The 21,643-nt window shown below is 42.6% G+C and overlaps 1 protein-coding gene across 1 annotated transcript in view; it reads right to left on the minus strand.

Annotated features, from left to right (window-relative positions):
* Positions 1-21,643, minus strand: part of LOC126108819 (neuralized-like protein 4) — a 339,970-nt gene that overhangs the window by 30,937 nt on the left and 287,390 nt on the right. The window contains exons 30-31 of the mRNA XM_049914183.1: positions 12,297-12,558; positions 4,122-4,416 (exon numbers count right to left, since the gene is read on the minus strand). Coding sequence (XP_049770140.1) covers positions 4,122-4,416; positions 12,297-12,558 — 557 coding nt within the window. The remainder of the gene's footprint in view (positions 1-4,121; positions 4,417-12,296; positions 12,559-21,643) is intronic.

The following is a 21,643-nucleotide window of genomic DNA, read 5'->3' on the forward strand; positions in this document are numbered from 1 at the left end:
ACTAAGAACACATCCTAAACCCACAAAACTGAAACATTTAAACAGGAAATGGCAGATCTTATACTCTGGACCATACCGAATTGCAAATATTCCACACCCTGGCTGTTATTCATTAGAATATCCATTAACACATAAACCTAGAGGTCTACATCCACACAGACATTTGAAAAAATACATACAGTAAAATGTTAGCTTCTGAGGAGAAGATAATTAATATGATATACAGTTATGATGAGCCTACATTTAAGTTATACAGATACTTACAATCTAATGAATGCAGGTAAGTCTAGAAAGCAATGTGAACCATCCAATAGCTAATAAGATATTTGGTTACAAGAGGAGTTGCTATTGAGGCATATACACATTAGAAGAGGCAGAGAACTGAACAGAAGTATTTTCTTTAGGGGGCATGTGATAGTAGTAATGTTGATATGAGTGATGTGAGTGACTGAATGAGATGAGTGAATGTAATTTTAGTTTAGTAAGAGGATAAATAGTAATATGGAGAGAGGTAAATGGAATATAAGATGAGAAAAGGGTATTATTATTATTGTTGTTGTTGAAGTAAAAAGTAAGTGGTGATGAATAAGAGGAAAATATATATATATAATGCTGAGGAATAAGTATATGTTATTTTGTGAAGAATGAATAATGGAGAGGTGAGAATGTTATGAGTAATTGAGAATATGTTGAGAGGAGAGAAACTAGATTTGAACGCTATATCACATGTACTCATGGAATACAGAATGAAAGTAATGGAAAGAATATTATTTATTGAAAGATTGGTATGCCTGAGATAATAACTTATGTGGTGTCTTATATATTCTTATAACTAAAGGTGAAAGTATAGATTTATGTGGAAAGAATTATTTACAGCAGCCACTGTTGGAAATGTACCAGAAGATTTAAATCTATAACACTTTAACACTAATCTATTGGGAACTTGTAATAAAATTTTTGGAGTTATGTAGGCTTGACACTTCAGATTGGAAGAATTATTTAAGAGAACATATTTAGAAGTCATCTAATGACATAATTAAAGCTCATCTACTGAACTGAACTGATGCACCATTAAATAGAAAAGAGAATAAGGAGAAAACAAAACGTCAGTCCTCTGTTGCGGCTCATACTCTCATCCCTTCCTTAGAAAAATTTATACATGTTGATGAAATATTGGACATTATATAATTCGTGATTATCTGATAGTATGGAGAGACATACACACATATTTATTTATGAATAGAATTTTACAGGTACCACAAGGTAACTACAGAATGGATATACAGCATGGAACGCAGCAGCAATTATCTAAGAAGATTTATTTATTTATTAAGTAAAGGAGATGAACTACACAAACTTTATAGGAACATGATTGACTTGAACTAGATACTTGTACATACTTGTAGGATCCTAAGATATTTAGAGGGGCGCCACTCTTAGAAGCGGTGATGGAGGGGTGCCACTCTCAGAAACGGCAATGATGGGGACACCACACTCGGAAGCGGTATTAGGTATAGGAACTGTTACGTTATATTAAGTTAACATGTAATTTTCTTTATCATATTTTATTTTGTGTGGTCCATTGTAGGGGATCACTTTACTGGTACTTGTGAAGTAGTCAGCAACCATCCCATGAACCTATCCTCCTACAGAGGGCTGTCTTGAAGCTTGAAATATGTGTAAATTTTATTCCAGGAGGCAAGATGAATTTTAAGTTGAATATTCTAGCGAGTTGCCACAATTATCTTCAAATGTTGGAAGTGTAACGGGGGAAAAAAAAAAAATTGAGCTTACAAATAAAATGTATATTTCAATCTAAATGTAATGTAATTCACATGTCAGCACAATGATCTTGAATGTAACGTAAAAAAAAAGACTATATTTTTCATTTAATTCTGTATATGTACTATATGACAACAATGTATCTCATGTAATGATTAATTGTAAATATTTGTATGTTCATGTACTTATTGTATCGAGAAATGTATTTTAAGGAGATGTTAATGAACTGCAAAGGACTTGTGCATGTAGCACATGATTCATATAAATGGAACTGAAAATGCAAAGAAGAAACCAACGTGATGGAACACTGGTCAAGAAATATTTACGTAGTGTCAATATGCTTTGAAGTGTATGGTGTTGTGGAAGCCGGCAGGTCTTCAGGTTGGTGTAAAAGACAAGCTCATCACCTGTCGTAGGCAGTGAGGTGTTTCCTGTGCCCTCATTGACCATTTATACCCCGATAGACGCCACCAAAATTCGACTGCTGGAGATCACAATTTCGTGTTGGCAGATTGAACAAACTTTGGATTTTCTTCAAGTCACACGTAAGAGATCCAGGCAGTACAGACACACTCAGAACCCGATACTACGTTTAAAGACATTGGAGCAATATAATAGAAACATTTACTGTTCGAATTAATTCCATTGTAAACATGAATCATGTGGACTGAATTCAAATTTCAAACGCTGTGCTAAGCAACGATACTACGCTGCAATTCAAAGACATTAATGTTACGACTCCTAAAGAAGATACACACCAAAAAGACTGTATACAAAGACTGATATGCAAAGTGCATTGTGCTCAGAAATATTTTTTGTAATATGTAAATTTCTTATTTTCTCATATATGTATGTATCTATGTAAATTTTCTATACTGCCACGCTCGCTTGCGGAGCGTGTCAGTAGAGGAGGCATTGTAATGGTACTTTGACTTCCGCAAAGTTATAATTTACGATTGCGCACGCAGAAGAGCGCTGCGCCAGCGACCGATTTTATAAATAATTTTGTTCTTTTTTTTTTACTTTTGCGTAGTTTTTTGTTTTTAAGAACTAAAGGAGGACTCTCTCTCTCTTGTCTTGATACGAAAGACGTGTATTTTCCTGCTGTGTTGAATGTGCTTTTGGTGAAAATTAGAATTACATGTCGAAGTGATGTTGTTTCAATAGTTAATGAGAAGAAGAGATAAAATAAAAAGGTAACACTACAACGTGCGAGAGCCCACTGCATAACTAAGCGTCACAACTGTTAGATCACTAATGTTTACAGCAATCCAAAAGATAAAAGTCTGTACAAAGTATTCCGTTCAACGCACCTTAATGACTGGCACTCGGGGGTGTCGGGGCAGCCGAGAAATCGTCGTTTTATTAATACAGGTACTCTGTCGGTGGCTCGTAACGAGTCACGTAGGTTACCAATTAATAATAAGATCGGTACACACACGGCCCGAGGTGCTACCCCACAATTTCAGCATCGGTTCTAGAGAAGAAAGTTTGATAGTAATGATCCAGGTAATTGAATTTTAAAATATGCACAACATAGAAAACTTTGAATTTCGCCGCACTACACACATTCCCTCAGATATAAATTATACCATCACAGCTGTATGAGCACTCTACGGCACAGAAAATATATAAGAATATGAAGGTACAAAAATTGTAACTCTCTTTGTTTTCTACTCGCTGTTGTCTCTTGAGAGCGGAAGCTTAACTTACTTATTACCTAGTCTTGGTTGGATTAAGACAGAAAAAACTCATTGATGTGCAGACGTGCTGCGGAACTTGGTATGAAATTCAGAGGATGGAAGTAGCAATGTAAAATAAATTGCATTCAATACCAAGATGGTTTTGATTTGTATAAATTAGTGATCGCTGGGCAACTGCAAAATTTCAGAGCAGCTACTACTTTTCACACAGAAATGAAGTGGGAGATATTAGGAGAACAAGACCTGGACGCCGCACAAGAGAATATGTGTTAACATGGTAAAGGATGAACTCTTATCTACGCCATTTCCCCCTGTTAATCACATTTTGTTATTCTCTGTTCTTTTTCAATAATTTTTATAGTGGAAATTGGTTTAACTTTTGCTCAAAAACGCCACAAGGACCACCAAGTCCGATAACTTTTCTGTGATACGATGTCCGATTTGCATTTCATTCTTTCCCTTTTTCACGGTCATTAACGATTTTAAAAACCCCTTTTTATTCACCATTTCTTCCCACATTTTCAACCTTTTCTTTTATCCTCTTTTTTTCTTTTTTATTAACCACTACAGAGAAAGAGAGAGAGAGAGAGAGAGAGAGAGAGAGAGAGAGAGAGAGAGAGAGAGAGAGAACTGTACCTGCACCAGCCAGCTATCTGCAGCAGTATCTCAGCAGACTGCAAGGCGGCCACGTCCGCGACCGCCGTCCCGGAGCCGGCATCCACAGTGCCGGTCCCCACCACTGTCGGTGCGGCGGGAACGGCCGGGTCGGATGCCCCGGTCGGCGTCCCCGCGGCCGACGCTGCCGCGGGCGCCGCCGCCACGCAGGACTTGCGGCGGACGGTCAGGCCGGGCGGCGGGGAGGGCGGCCGCAGCCGGCGCACGCACTGCTCGCAGAAGCAGGAGCCCGCGTCGCCCGGCAGGAAGAAGCCGTCTGTTGGGAGAAATGCGAGGGCTCATACAGGACACACGTCTCGCCACACACGATCCGAGGTCCGACATAATGCGGGACTTCCGACAGAGGTGACCACCTCTGAGGATCGTATGGTGTCCACAACGCTTACGCCCCTCATTAAATCGACCGAGACTTATACGAATAATTGTAAGAACAGTTATTATTATGTTCTTTAAGTTTGTTTCTGGGGTTACGGAAATACTGTGGGAAGAAAGTTTATTTACGTTGTAGATAATGTGGAAGACTTTGCCCCATGATCATCACAAAAGTCCAACTTAGCGACAAGTGGGCGAGGAATAAAACGAATGCCGCAAACGACCACGAGCCGCGGAAGAGCCCGGGCCGCGCGGGCGTCGAGCTTCCTAGGTCGTCAAAGGAAGAGATATTCTGCTTTCTCTTTGTAAACAGATCGATCGAGTCTTAAAAAGGTTCGTGTAAAACGTGTAGGCGGGTGACACATTAGGTGGGACCCGATGCCTGTAATACTTCCACAGTTACTAAAAAGTTATTAAACGCCAAAATGAATAGTTCATCATTTATATAGGTAAAAAGTAGTACAGATATAGGAAAGGAAGAGTCGCGGCGTCAGAACGAAAAGTGATACATCGCTCAGCAAAGAATGAGGACGTAAACAGCGGGCGTTACGTGGTAAAAACAAATCGACTGATAAAACAGTAATTCTGTAATTAAGCATAAAGCCACGTAACACTGCAATCGTCAAAAAACTCATTACGCGAAACCCCACTCGCACATTTCTTACGCGGTGTCTTCGAGTCCGTGGATTGAGGGAATAGGGCGAATGTATTATTTCTCAACTCACGAGAAGCATTTGACACTTAACCCATCAATGTCTGATATAATTTTACACAAAATGTTTAACACGAGACGAGTAGCATATAACAGCTATTACAGTTAGGAAATGCGGGTGCATCTCGAGTGTGACTCACGGTGCGTATGTTACCTATTTAAGTGAATGTCTTAGAAGAAAGATTAAGGAAAGGCAAACCTACTTTTCTAGCATTTGTAGACTTAGAGAAAGCTTTTGACAATGTTCACTGGAATACTCTCTTTCAAGTTCTAAAGGAGGCAGGGGTAAAATACTGGGAGCGAAAGGCTATTTACAATTTGTACAGAAACCAGATGGTAGTTATAAGAGTCGAGGGGCACGAAAGGAAAGCAGTGGTTGGGAAGGGAGTGAGACAGGGTTGTAGCCTCTCCCCGATGCTATTCAATCTGTGTATTGATCAAGCAGTAAAGGAAACAAAAGAAGTAGGTATTAAAATCCATGGAGAAGAAATAAAAACTTTGAGGTTCACCGATATCATTGTAATTTTGTCAGAGACGGCCAAGGACTTGGAAGAGCAGCTGAACGGAATGGATAGTGTCTTGAAAGGAGAATATAAGATGAACATCAACAAAAGCAAAACGAGGATAATGGAATGTAGTCGAATTAAGCCAGGTGATGCTGAGGGATTAGATTAGGAAATGAGACACTTAATTTGCTATTTGGGGAACAAAATTACTGATGATGGTCGAAGTAGAGAGGATATAAAATGTAGACTGGCAATGGCAAGGAAAGCGTTTCTGAGGAAGAGAAATTTGTTAACATCGAGTATTAAGTGTCAGGAAGACGTTTCTGAAAGTGTTAGTATGTAGTGTAGCCATCTATGGAAGTGAAACATGGACGATAAATAGTTTGGACAAGAAGACAATAGAAGTTTTCGAAATGTGGTACTACAGGAGAATGCTGAAGATTAGATGGGTAGATCACGTAACTAATGAGGAGGTATTGAATAGGATTGGGGAGAAGTGGAGTTTGTGGCACAACTTGACAAGAAGAAGGGACTGGTTGGTAGGACATGTTCTGAGGCATCAGGGGATCACCAATTTAGTATTGGAGGGCAGCGTGGAGGGTGAAAATCTTAGAGGGAGACCAAGAGGAGACGACGACGACGACGACGACGACGACGACGACGTTGAAGTGAAAGAGCACCTAGCTACTTCTGACAAACTTTACGCACGATTTTGTACCTTTAGCAAACTTTTCCTTGCCGACACCCACCACAAAATGGTGGAAGTTTGTCACTTTGCTGTTTCGGCAGCCAAACGTCAGCAGCAGGTGCAACGTTTCAACTCGTTACCTCTTTATAAACAAGTGTAGAACACACACTTCTGGATATCTGTCGTCACGAACACGAGGTGTGCGAAAAACCTGGCTTTTGTTTAAAATGGACTGTGGAGTACTCTCTTTGTGATGACCGAGTGTTTCATAATGGGTGCCCTTAGCAACTTCCGACAAACATTGAGCACGGGTTCAAACCTGCTTATACGCTTAAAGACCAAAATTTAACACATTAACTCATTTGTAAAGCAACAGCAGATCTGAAGCTGTCTGACTTGTAAGAGTACAATTCTTTGTAGAACTGAGGGTTTACTGCTATCCTCTACCATTTGAAGCCCACTGGGACTGCAGCACCCAATTTATTCTCAGTTTCGTATATTCTTAACACATTGCTGAACTATTACAGACATATTACCTCCGGTTCCAGAGCAGTTTGCATCTCAGCAGACACAGTTCTTACGTGTTTTGGTTGGGTATAATCTGTAGCAGGTCGTGCACTGGTCGATTGAGTGTTTACTCACAATCTTTGAAATTTACTGCAATCTTTAAAATTTTTTTTGCCATTTCACAGTAAGCCTATGTATGCTGCTAATGTTTACAAGCACAAAATATTGAAGACTTTTACAATATCTGCAGTCCTACGAGGCCTACAGCTCCGCGTTTTTGCACATGTAACAGAAAAACTATACTCGACTACAAAACGTAATAATATTAAATTTTTTTCCATAAATGATTTCGATACGTTGTCATCGATCGATTAACTTTGATATGTACCTACATGTTAACGGAAAGCAGATATCTCAGGAAAGTGATCAGTTTCTGATTGTGTACTAGTTAATATGTATAAAGATTTATCATAATTATTTTTGTAAATTTATTTTACTGCGTTACTCCCAGAGTTTATAAAATAACTACTCGAATCGGGGTGTATATGCGGACAAGGAAAGAAAAGAATTCCCGCATTTTCTGGTTAAAAATACACTTTTTCCGTACTAAGTGATAGTATATTGTCCATCGGAACTGCAAAACTTATCAATCCTTTCAATGATTATGGTTTCATACGCTGGTGTAGTATTTCCCGGCACTTTAGAAAACGAAAGTCAAGGAAAAAAACATGTTTCGGAAATATCTTTGATGTGAAGCAACATGTACACTGCATATTTTGGTATTACGAAAGTAAAAATTTGAATTCCACCAAACACCACAAATTACTTTCCGAAACATTGAAATCGAGACTGCGATGCGCTTTTGTAAGCCACCACAGCTCACGTCCTGCGATCTCGCCAGCCGGCGACAGCAGATACTCTGAGCGTAGCACACGTGACGTGGTCAGCCAACAGGCACGACACTGTTACGCAGCGCGAACACACAAATAGGAAAAGTTAATCGTTTAAATTAATATACACAGTGTTGCTACAACATAATATTGGTCTCTAAGGTTAATAAGCTGTAAACGTCCCAGTAAAATTTTTAATAACAACATACATGACTGGCCTTCTAGCCTCGAAATTCTTCTAAATGGCTTGTCATCAAAGAGTTGATTTTTAAATCAGAGTCAAAGGCTCTGCGATTTAAGAAATTCATCGTACCTTCTCATAGTTCAACTTGCATAAAAGGAAGTTTACTTTGAAAGTAACACTTCTCAAACCACCATTCACAACATTTTTCCACGGCCATTAGAAAATAAGTTTGTTTCAGCACCAGATAACAGGGGCCACCACGCTTGCGCAGCTATGATGACGAAGGGAGCCCGTATGTCGGTTCGTGTAAAACATTACAAGATCTTACATTATGTCATAAAAGAAAGAAGACAGCAGAGTATACTTCAAGAGCATCGGAATATCGTGAACCGTACAAAATGTGCACATTTAAATGTGCACATTTAAAGTGCACACTTACAGTGCACATTCAGTATGTCCAGATTCCTGACGACGTAAGTCTCGACCTGACACGAAGCTTTTCAGTGTGGTTTTCGGTACAGTACCAGTACTGTATTAGCTCGTGTTTGGTTCTTTATTATGGCATAATGCCATACGTGCTAGAAGATGAAAATGCGCACTTGAAATGCAGTGAACAGTTGAAACTAGCCAATGGTGTGCAATTAAACACTTTGTTTCAAATACACTGACTGCCTCAGTGGAAAAGATTAATAAAGGCCAAATTTCTTTAGCAAACTGACAAAAATGACTTCATTTCTCTGCAAGGTGATTAATGCTTGACTGTCAAAAGGTGGAAATAAAATAAAATCTGAAGCTAATAACATATTTAAAACATTCCATAATTATGTGAATACATTTTAATTCACTTGATAGCTACCAGCCGCAGAAATCCGTTTTGTTTTCATTTGGTGTGAGAACATTAAACGAAGAGGAAACAGTAATCACTACACGTAAATACGGGTCACATTGAGACTACCCACTTCCCCGCACTATAAGTCAGACTGCTCTGCGCATGAGCCTCGTCCACAATATTTCTGAACCGGTGCAATACTAGACAGCAGCACCCCCCCCCCCCCCCTTTCAAGCGTTTGAGATAATACATAAAACATATATGTTGGAGGAAATGTAAGACACGTTATTTGGTCTCAAGTGTGCTGATCTGCAGTGCCACGCCTGTTCACAGAGCATTCTTCTATCGTTCGTCACTGAATTTCGCTCTGTGGAATTGAACGTATATGTTTTGTAATGGCTGCCATCGAACTACATTCAGGACAGTGGAAATTAAAATGTCCTGTGGTGCCTCTCTTGCTCCCAGCCGTCCGGTTTGACATCCTGCCCCTGTTAAAGCAAAACCCCTTGCAATTAATACTGGATGGGATTATTTGTAATTAGGAGAGCAAGAAATCTTCAGAAAATTTGCACTCTTTATTGTCTACTAGCTTATAACTTGCTGTTTTGTGGCGACATAACATTAAATATAGGATACATAAAACCAGTAAGGACAAGAGACAAGCAAAACAGTACAGATTTCTTCAATCCTTAGCTCCTGGCATTTTTTACTCTCTAATCTTGTTACAGCTTTACATGGCGTGCTTTCCTTTCTGCAGAAGACTTTATTACCTCAAAGTTTGTCAAACGTTTTGCTACACGAACAATCAAAATGTCGTTATCTAATACTGAAAAAGCTCTTAACAGAAATAACACCCAAGACTGGTGTGGTTTCTCGATCTGATTACCTCTATTTTGTCACTGTCTGCCAGATAAAACAAAATAGGCCTTTCTAATGTTGTAGCAATTTTGTAACACACACCAAGTAAACAAGACTGCTTTGGCAATAATGATCATTTTTATAAGACGACAGAATACAATTCAGGAAGTATCAATATCAAAAGCTTTCACATTTCATTCATACGCTCCAATTTCTCAAACACGAGATCGAAAAGTAGTAGAACAAAATTTTTATATAAATTTGGAATCGTCATATTCTTTCACATTTGTGTCATGTCCTCATTTCTTCTCCTTTGTCGTTCTAACAGACAATCTGGTCATCACTAATTCTGTAACTATTCCTGCCACTGTCGAAAGTTATTTGCCAGTTAACTTCACTAACCCTGCCAGAATCACCGATTTAGTTATCCCACGATTATTCTCCGATCAGGTGTCGTTACACGTTCATACAATGTGCTAACTGCACTGCTTGCAAATTAGGATTTAAGCGGCTGCTAGCCGGGGACTGTACAACTGGCCCATACTAGTGTAGTGATCTGGCCAAAAATTTTTTGTGAATATTTCATTTTCCAAGATACACCGAGAAGATAATACGTAACCCTTCTTACCTGTTATTCCTGTTAGTTGTTTATTTCCAATCTGGTAGTCTGAATTTAAAGGTTTTGTATCTAATTATAACAATGCTTATCATTTGCAAAGCCAACAAACCACATAATCAGACAGCGATCGGTATATATCTGTTCGGCTTTACTCTGCTCAGCTCCTGTAGCCCCGTCGCCTTTTATCTAGAGGAAAGTTTATTTCCAGATGCGACGAGGGTTCCCCAATAGAGAGATCGTGTACACTGTGCACGCCTTCAGAAATCAACTTAGAAAGTATTCAAATATCAACAGGGATGTGTCTCAAAGTCAGTGTGTGCCAGATACTAGACGCATTGTGAAACAAGGTTTTTTTGTCATTTATCAAGGATATGAATCTTTCCATCCCCCACCCGCCCCCACCCCTCCTTGACCCCACCAAATTGCCACTCGGGTAACATAACCTCTGGCAATCAAAAGTCTACCTTGTTTACATTCACAGTCTGGAACTTAGCAGGTGTGGTAGGGGATTATAAAATGTATTGATCACCCCCACCTGACTAACTATGTAACTGGTAGTATGCTAATTTTAATTTCAAAACCTAAAGGTAAATGTTTTAATGGTATCAGTTGGGGGCCAGTGAGGAGTTACTCGAATACAAACGCGACACTCCCCACAGCACTTCAACGCCGATGCCGCGCGCGTTACGAACCTCGGTATTTCACCGTCTCGACAAAAGGCACTCGAGGATAGCCCCGCTAATCCACTCTCGTCGGTACACACTGCAATTATCAGAGTCATAATTATATTGAGGAGACCCGAGAAGTAGTGTCGGTTAGCCACAAATGTAGATCACAGAACTGCAGTAACCTTCAAATGCGACAGCAGTTACAGGCACCGACAGTTACAGTCGTGTTTGGCACCTATTGTTTAAGACGAGATGACACGAAAGGCAGAGGTATCTCCCTTTACTTGCCTTATATTTTATTTCCATCAGTTATGTTGAATGTAATTTTCTTCAAAAATCAAGTACTTACTGCAAAGAGAATCTTTACTCACATTGGCCATTACCAGAAATCCCGAAGTCTATCCCGAGCACTCGGTAGTTTAACACAGTTACATAAAAAACAATATTCCGTTTGTGGCCACAGACCTATTGTGGCACTGCACTAAATAGACATATGAATGTTGTGCAGGGGCAGTTGAATTTTTGTGAAAGTATACTTCTAATTGTTGTTGTTTATAGGTCCCCTAAGTCTGATTTCAGAACACTTCTGCTCAAGCTAGAGAGGGCTCTCGATTCACTTTGTAGGAAGTACCAGAAATTAGTTATATGTGGCGACTTCGATATAAATTTTGTGTATGATGGTGCAAGAAAAAGGATGTTGGTACATATCCTAAATTCATATGTTCTGATACAGACTGTATTTTTCCAAACAGAGTGCAGGGGAACAGTAGCACAGCCACAGACAATATTTTTATTCATTACTAGATGGGCATTCTGTCAGTGAAAGCACGAATGGCCTTTCAGACTGTGATGCACAAATTTTAATACTAACAGACTTCTGTACTAAAAGAAATGCCACATGTAATTATAAACTATGTAGGAAAGTTAATCCAACAGCAATAAGAGTGTTTTTTTTTTAACTTTGTCAAGGAAGAGTGGCAGGATGTTTTACAGTGACGATAACAGAGATGATAAATATAATGCTTTACATAACACATTTCTCACACTTTTCAAGAATTGCTTTCCATTAGAATGTTCTAAACGGGGTACTAGCAGTAATAGCCAGCCCAGGTGGCTGGCTAGTGGGATAAGGATATCGTGTAGAACAAAGCGGGAATTATGTCGAAATGTTAGGAATACTAACAATCAAGCTACAGTAGCCCATTACTGTAAGGTGCTTAAAAATATTGTCAGTGTAACCGATTTCAGGATAGTCGTTTAGCAGTACAGAGAAACTGTGCCGAGTAGAAGACCGAGGACACACCTGGTAAGCCGAGGAAGTTGCGGAAGCGCGCGCACACCGTGTGGTAGTCGCACTTCCTGGCCGGGGCGGCCGGCGGGGCGCCTGCGGACGCGGGCGCGCAGAGTCGGCCTCCTCCGGAGGACGGGCAGCTGGCGGACGCGGGGGCGGCCGCGGACGCGGCCGGGGTGCCGGCGGGGGGCGTGCCCGCCGCCCAGCTGTCCAGCCCGCCGCCGCCTGGAGTCGAGGCCGGCGTGGCGCGCCGCGAGGCGGTCCCTCCGGACACCTGCGGAAAACGGCTCCCGGTGACTGCTCTTCCGGTAGATCGATCTATTCGTTTGAGGAGCTCGACAGTGAGTACCTTAACTGATTATCTAGGATGGAGCTGAATGTAGTTCAAATACATAAAATACTTAGTCAACTGAAACTATACAGTCCCAGAGACCTTCCGAGCCTCAAACATCTATGATGTGCGTATGCAGACTGAAGACACAAATGAAAATTTCTACCGAGTACAAGTTTTCGTTTGTCACTTCAGTCTACATATATACAAACACAAAACTTACTGTAGTGCAGGGGCGGGCAAACGTCGCACGCGGCTCGTGAGCACACGTGTGCTGCTCACGTGCAACCGTCGACTAGTTCAGTGGCGACAGCCGGCAGGTGGCGGCAGTGTAGTACCGAGCTAAGCTGCAGACGTCGATGCGAAGCGACCACTATGTAGTGAACGTTGTCTTTCAAGAACCGGAAAATGCAGAGTGAATCGACGAAACGGAGAAGTGGAGATTTGCTGTCTTTTGAAAAGGAATGGGAGAATCATCCTAAAAGCCGTTGAAGAAGCTATCGATTCAAATGGCTTAAATTGGGAACGTTTGGTGTCAGTGACAACAGACAGAGCACCTGCAATGAAAGGGGAACAAATGGGATTTGTTGGACTACTAAGAAAAAAGCTACAGCGTACACAAGAATCGTTGTACAGCATCCACTGCATTTTGCACCATGAAGTACTCTGTACAAAAGCAGCAAAACTGGGGGACGTTACGCAAGTGATTACTCGGGCAGTTTATTATTTGAGATCCCACTGGCTTAGGCATAGACAGTTGCGCACATACTTAGCTGAAATTGGGGAAGAGCTGGTGACATACCGTACCACAGTGAAGTTCGCTCGCCTAGCCGCAGTAATGTACTCTAAAGATTTTTTCAGCTGAGAACACCAATAAATCAGTTTTTAAAGGACAAAGCAAGGCACGACCCCAAGTTAGTGGGTTGCCGGCCTCACATTTTTAGTGGACATTATCAGACACACGAATGCATTGAACACAAGTTTGCAAGGAGAAAATCAGCTAATTTGTGAAATGATTGAAAAGGTGCAAGCTTTCACTAGCAATCTCGAGCTGCGGGAACGACAGCTCTCGTCAGGGAATGCAGTGCATTTCCCTACTCTGTCTACTGCGCGAGAACAGAATTGCAAAGAATGTGTTTCCGTACTTAGTGCAATAAAAGAGGAATTTCTCAAGCCATTTGGGGATATGTCATATTTATCCCAAGCTTTTCAATGGTTCTCAAGACTATTTGCTGTTTCTGTAGACGATATTCATCGCAATTTGCAAATGCAATTAATACATCTACAGTGTAATTCTCGTCTGGGAGACAAGTTCCTTTTGGCAAGACGTGTAATAGACTTTTATCACGACTTTCCACAGCAAGAGTTTCCTCGTCTCCATCGTGAAGCCGTGAAGAAAATATCAATGTTTGGCTTGACGTACGTTTGTGAGAGATTTTTTTCTGTTATAAAAATTAATAAGTCTCGGTTAAGAGCCAACATTGGTGATGAAAGTTTAAGTTTGCTTTTGTCTGTATGTAGAAATTTTGTTCCAGACATTAAACGTATTGTAAACTCCACCTATGATAATTAAATAAAACGTATCGTAGGTAATAGGTACTCTTTCAAACCACGATTTCTTTCAAGCACTAGTACTAACCTTATTCCTTCATTCAACAAAGCCCAGTAGGAAACAAAACGCATTACAGAGGAAGGAGCGGAGAGGGGGGGAGAAGCGGGTGGCCAGCTCGCCCCTGTGTGGACGCAGAACACCTGTCAACTGCACACGAGCAAGCGCACCGCACAGCTGCAGGATTCCTGACCGCCCCTGCTGTAGTGTATGTTGAAACACTGTATGACTATCAGTATACTTTCATACACAAGAAATGGTGCGTCACATTACTCATGAGGGGAGGCCACGATGTTGGGATCGCAGATTTACTTCAAACTTTGTACCCCCTTTAGTAGGCCATTAAAACAATGTAATGTGCAAGTAGTAAGACGCACTACTCTGGAATTCCGAGTAAATCCACTGTTGTATTACGAGTGTAAATTATGTGATATTAAAAAAAAATTGCACTTACACTATTCGTTCTCGCTACATTAGCAACGTCTCACCACTACACAGGTTAACCGCCAAACAGGGCCCGCCTCCGCGTCTGCAGCTCGAAGTGTCGAGGTGTGAAGTAGTTCCGGGTAACTTACCAGATTGTACGTGCAAACGATTTCGTAGATCACAACTGGTGTACATTTTCAGAAAAACACGATGTGTTTCTTCATTTACTTGTTGATAGTTATAAATGTATTTGATCTAATAATTATATCTAAAAACAAAGATGATGTAACTTACCAAACGAAAGCATTGGTATGTTAATAGACACACAAACACATATACAAAATTCGAGCTTTCGCAGCCCAAGGTTGCTTCATCAGGAAAGAGGGAAGCAGAAGGAAAGACGAAAGGATGTGGGTTTTAAGGGAGAGGGTAAGGAGTCAATCCCAGGAGCGGAAAGACTTGCCTTAGGGGGAAAAAGGGATAGGTATACACTCGCGCGCACACACGCACACATATCCATCCGGACATATACAGACACAAGAAGACATATGTAAAGGCAAATAGTTTGGGCAGAGATGTCAGTCGAGGCAGAAGTACAGAGGCAAAGATGTTGTTGAGTGACAAGTGACAAGTGACACCAACCTATCAGAACTCCGGAGATGTGAACTTGCCCTTCAGTATATCCTCTCTTCCCATTATCCACCAGGCCTCAACCTCCGCTAATTTCAAGTTGCCGCCACTCGTACCTCACCTGTCATTCGACAACATCTTTGCCTCTGCACTTCTGCCTCGACTGACATCTCTGCCCAAGCTCTTTGCCTTTACGTATGTCTGCTTGTGTCTGTATATGTGCGGATGGAAGTGTGTCTGTGTGCGAGAGAGAGAGAGAGAGAGAGAGAGAGTGTAAGTATACCTGTCCCTTTTTCCCCGTAAGGTAAGTCTTCCTGCTCCTGGGATTGGAATGACTCCTTACCCTCTCACTTAAAACCCACAACCTTTCGTCTTTCCCTCTGCTTCCCTCTTTCCTGATGAAGCAACCGAGGGTGGCAAAAGCTTGAAATTTGTGCGTGTGTTTTTTATTGTGTCTATCTATCAGCACTTTCTCGTTTGGTAAGTCACAGCAAATTTGTTTTTTAATATATTCTTCCCTGGTGGGATGTTTCTTTCTATTATGTTCTAATAATTAAATTCAATTAAAAATAGCATGCAGTCAGATAACAAGAAATTCACTGAAATTTTATGCAAATCCAACATTTTTTAAAATTATATTACGTCTCATATGTCATATAAATTAAATAATATGAGGAGTGATGAAAAAATGTAGATTAAAAATTAACTTTGAGCAGGAGTCAAACCGTCAGCTTGTACAAGTTCGTCTTCCGTAGCTCAAATGCCAAACACTTAACTCCAGCATTTGGCACCTACATACAGGTACATCTGGCAAACAACAGACCCGTGAAACATCTCTCAGGATTTTCTCGGAATTGCAAGAATTGTGCACATTATGTTGTTCTATTGGCCTACTAGAGGCGTGCAAAGTTTGAAGTAAATCTGTGATCCCAATGTTGTGGCTTCCCTTTGTTAGTAGGTAAAAAAACTGATAAATGTAAGAATGTGTAAGAAGCAGCACTTACTTATTAGACGAACGTGACTGTGATTTTATGTAACAGACACAGCACGACCAATGACGATGTCAGATTCGTTACTGAAAAAGTGAAACTGAATCTTTACAATTGTTTTCTGTTACCTTTTAAAGATAGTCACTTCTCTCGTCTTGACGAATGTGAGAGCTGTGTAAACCTCTCGATTTGTACGAGAAGGTGAAGCAGTATTTTGTGTAATCTACACGCAAAATACACAGTATAAAATGCACACGTGTTTGGGAATTAATTCATCACAGAATACTGCAACTACAGTAAGTTCTAAACCGAGAAGACTTAACATCATAAGTGTCTAAATAACTGTTGAAAGCAGTGGCAACATAATACACTTTACAAGGCTCACAAGAAACTGAAGGTAAAAAGTTGTACTTTACAATATGTATGGACACTTCACAGTGAGAGTTCATCAACGAACTGATACATATAAATTTTTTTCTCGTAAGGGTGTCCACAACCTTTTTTGTTATTTTATTAAATTATTACACACAACACTATTGAGTGCGCGCACAGTGTCCCTACCTGTTTGTGCCGGCGAACGCAAGCAGAACTTGCAAACAGGAGAATTTCATGGGGGGCGGGGGCGGGGGGGGAGGGGGGGGGGGGGATGGAGGGTGAGAGCAGTTATGATTAAAAGACAGACCCAGCGGCCTAACAGCAGCAGACGAGTACCTGCTGTTGTCCACAGAGTCCCCGTGTACGGGTCGAGAAAAACAAGGAAACTTTATGTAGTATTCTGTGCTCTTTAGTGCTTGTGTTGGCTGTAGAAAGACAAATGGATCGAATACAGATTTCTATGTACAGTCATGTATTGGACTCGCTTGAGACTAGAGACTTTTGAATTACTTCAAGTCTTGGTTGTTTGAATATGTGTAAATAAGTCTAATGTTTAAGGATCAAGTTAGCTTGCAGAAGTTATTGTCTGTGACAAATTGAAAATATAAAGTGGTTGGACCGAAAAGTATTCTACGAGTACCAAAATTATTTCACAGATAGAGAAGTATTTTAAAAAATTCCTTCAACAAGCTACAGTCTTCGGAGCAGAAGCTTTCGGGGAGATCGAAGTAGCCGATTACCCAGAGAAGAGGATCGGCTAACACGGCATGCAAGTTAACTGAACCGAGAAATGTGAGTGCCTCGCAACCCAATACCACACCGTCTCTCGTCGTCCGCAAAACATCAGAACCTTACGTAGCGCACCCCCGCCGAGGCTCATTGCATTATCGTAGCCGTTCCCGTGTTCTCGGCAGTTGGGGAACACAAACGTCGCTCTCAATGTAACTGTAAAGGAAATACTCGCGAGACGTCAGGGCACGCGACCCGGGAGCCGACCGAGCGGAGCCACACCGCCTCCGACAGTACGTCCAATCTCGCGAAGCGGAAGTTCGTCGTCTAGATAGAAACCGCCACGACAGTGACGTACAGGTGTAAGAGGTGCCCTTCACGGTCTTCTCACAGAGGAAAAATGCCCCGTACAGCTTTATCTGTGTCACAGAACAGAAGGCATTAACCTTGTGCAAATCTCGTTCGTGCTCCAAAATTTCTTGAAGATTTTCACACTTTCACACTGAGGTGAATAACTTAAGATGATACAGGAGAAGTTGCACCGTTACCGAATATCAGCTGTAAGGAGAAATGTCCGTCTGTGTGTGCTTCTCGTACTGTGCTGCACGATCAAATGTGCCACCTGTAATCTTCCAGTTTTAATTGTCGTACGAGCTGCAGACGGTACGGTTTGAAATGTAATCGCTGCTGCAAAAGCTTGCACACAGTTTGCTGCGGCACGCCCAGTTTGCGGCTCGCACAGACTCAGTTTTTTTTTGACGGCATACGAAACTTTTCCCCATCCTCTTGTAACGGTACTTTGACTACCGCGCCTCCACCAGTACAAATATATGATTTACGATTGCGCATGCAGAAGTGCGCTGTGCCGGCGACAGATTTTTATAAGTAATTTTGATCTTTTTTTTTTTTAGTAGGTGCTTGTTTTTAACAACTAGTTTAATTTCTCTCTCGTCTTCATACGTTCTCTCGTCTTCATACGTTCAAGACGTGTATTTTTTGGCACTGTGTTAAATATGCTTTTAAGTGGAAATTAAAACTACACTCCTGGAAATGGAAAAAAGAACACATTGACACCGGTGTATCAGACCCACCATACTTGCTCCGGACACTGCGAGAGGGCTGTACAAGCAATGATCACACGCACGGCACAGCGGACACACCAGGAACCGCGGTGTTGGCCGTCGAATGGCGCTAGCTGCGCAGCATTTGTGCACCGCCGCCGTCAGTGTCAGCCAGTTTGCCGTGGCATACGGAGCTCAATTGCAGTCTTTAACACTGGTAGCATGCCGCGACAGCGTGGACGTGAACCGTACGTGCAGTTGACGGACTTTGAGCGAGGGCGTATAGTGGGCATGCGGGAGGCCGGGTGGACGTACCGCCGAATTGCTCAACACGTGGGGCGTGAGGTCTCCACAGTACATCGATGTTGTCGCCAGTGGTCGGCGGAAGGTGCACGTGCCCGTCGACTTGGGACCGGACCGCAGCGACGCACGGATGCACGCCAAGACCGTAGGATCCTACGCAGTGCCGTAGGGGACCGCACCGCCACTTCCCAGCAAATTAGGGACACTGTTGCTCCTGGGGTATCGGCGAGGACCATTCGCAACCGTCTCCATGAAGCTGGGCTACGGTCCCGCACACCGTTAGGCCGTCTTCCGCTCACGCCCCAACATCATGCAGCCCGCCTCCAGTGGTGTCGCGACAGGCGTGAATGGAGGGACGAATGGAGACGTGTCGTCTTCAGCGATGAGAGTCGCTTCTGCCTTGGTGCCAATGATGGTCGTATGCGTGTTTGGCGCTGTGCAGGTGAGCGCCACAATCAGGACTGCATACGACCGAGGCACACAGGGCCAACACCCGGCATCATGGTGTGGGGAGCGATCTCCTACACTGGCCGTACACAACTGGTGATCGTCGAGGCGATACTGAACAGTGCACGGTACACCCAAACCGTCATCGAACCCATCGTTCTACCATTCCTAGACCGGCAAGGGAACTTGCTGTTCCAACAGGACAATGCACGTCCGCATGTATCCCGTGCCACCCAACGTGCTCTACAAGGTGTAAGTCAACTACCCTGTCCAGCAAGATCTCCGGATCTGTCCCCCATTGAGCATGTTTGGGACTGGATGAAGCGTCGTCTCACGCGGTCTGCACGTCCAGCACAAACGCTGGTCCAACTGAGGCGCCAGGTGGAAATGGCATGGCAAGCCGTTCCACAGGACTACATCCAGCATCTCTACGATCGTCTCCATGGGAGAATAGCAGCCTGCATTGCTGCGAAAGGTGGATATACACTGTACTAGTGCCGTTATTGTGCATGCTCTGTTGTCTGTGTCTATGTGCCTGTGGTTCTGTCAGTGTGATCATGTGATGTATCTGACCCCAGGAATGTGTCAATAAAGTTTCCCCTTCCTGGGACAATGAATTCACGGTGTTCTTATTTCAATTTCCAGGAGTGTATATTACGAAACGATCACACGGTGTCTTCAAGTTATTTCTGTAGTGATTCGCAATGGTTACCGCCAAATTTATAAATTAGTGCAGACAGTGAAAACTTAAAGAAATTTTCATCAGACGGAGAACAAGAGGACTAATGAATAATGAAAAAAAAAGGACATCCTACAATAAAATTAAGAAGTATTAGAGACAGAGCCACGAAGACTATATTATTATAAACACTACGTTTCTGACAGAATTATAAGGTAAATTTCAACTTATTTCTGATGCTATTTCCTTAGAGCCGATTTTTGTAGTGTTCCCGACCCGGTCTGCCGTGCACAGTCAAATTACAGCACTATCTCAATCAGCAATACAAAGACCACCTTATCCGTAACTTATTCCATCAAAATTCAAAACACAATCAGATTTTTTATTTTGTATTTACACGGCAGAACCCCGAGGAAAGGAAACACTACACTCTCCACAGTCACATCTGGCACACTCGCTCGACCGCTACTTTTCCGTTTACCGTGACGACGTGTGCGCCTAAACTGTCGGTACTGAGACGAAATATTCTGTTTACACTACAGTTATTTTTTGTAATTCTTTCCGAATGCACACTGCACTGTTATAACAGATAAACATCTCGCATATAACGTGACACTAACCACGTTTTCTCGCTCAGTCACCGCGTTATCGAGGGGCCGCACAGTGCAAACCCCACCGTGTTGACGCTCCTGTTCGCACACTGCTCACATCTGTGCAGGTAACACTTTGGAAAATGTGGAACTCAGGAAATGAACGAACCATTTATAGTAGCCCCGTACACTGCAGTGCTGAGGACACTGTCGACCGACCACATTTCTCCGACACGGGGCTCCGGATGCGAAGTCCTCTGTGGCAGTATTCGGATTATTTGGAAGGTACGAGTAAGGTGCGATTCACTGTAGCTAATCGAATGCCGCGCGAATATCGAAACGCGCGCACACGCCGACTCCCGACACGCCCCGGTCCTCGAATGCTGCAGTTTGCATCGGTATTGTCGCCGTGTGCCGTTCGCAGTGCCAGTGTCAGCAGATCGGCCTGCTCACTGAAATGCACTCAGCAACTCGGTTTTTCAAATCGAGGAACTTTGCAGCTGCAGAAATTCGTCGACAGATAAGCGAGGAGTGTCGCCCCACTGTGTCGAGTGACGGCAAGTGTGGGAGGGGTGAGAACTTTCGGGGAGAGACGGGAAAATGTCCACGGTGATCCGAGATCGGGCCGGGCGACCGTCCGGAATTCCGGAAGATCTGCGAGAGCGGTGGACGAAAAGATTCTCGAAGGTGGGCAGTTCACAACTTTGACAGCAGCACTGGAATTTCCGAATGTGAATATAACAACTTTGCTCGAAATTGTCTCTGAACACTTGCAATTTCACAATTGGTGTGCATATCGGGTTTCCTGCCTGCTTACTGTGAAACACAAAATGGAAAGAACGGCTCGTGATCTCCATTACTGGGACTGATATCGTAAGGACGGTGATCAATTTTTGGAGAACATTTTCACAGGAGACGAGACGTGGATTACTCACATCAATCCGGGGTCTAAATGTCACTCGACGGAATGGCGTCACACGAGATCGCCGACGAAAGTTAAGGCCGAGCAGACGATCTCGACGAACCGACACGGGAGGTTATGGCGACCGCGTTTCGGGACAGAGACGGAGTCTCGTCAGTCGTGTTTACGCGACGGGGGATGACGACAATCACAGTCACTTACTGTGCTATCCTGACTAAACTTTGATGTGAGATACAGAATCAGAGATGTGCGTCCTCAGAGGTTTGGA

The sequence above is a fragment of the Schistocerca cancellata genome, chromosome 11 (genome assembly GCF_023864275.1).
Source record: "Schistocerca cancellata isolate TAMUIC-IGC-003103 chromosome 11, iqSchCanc2.1, whole genome shotgun sequence".
In the NCBI taxonomy this organism is placed as follows: domain Eukaryota; kingdom Metazoa; phylum Arthropoda; class Insecta; order Orthoptera; family Acrididae; genus Schistocerca; species Schistocerca cancellata.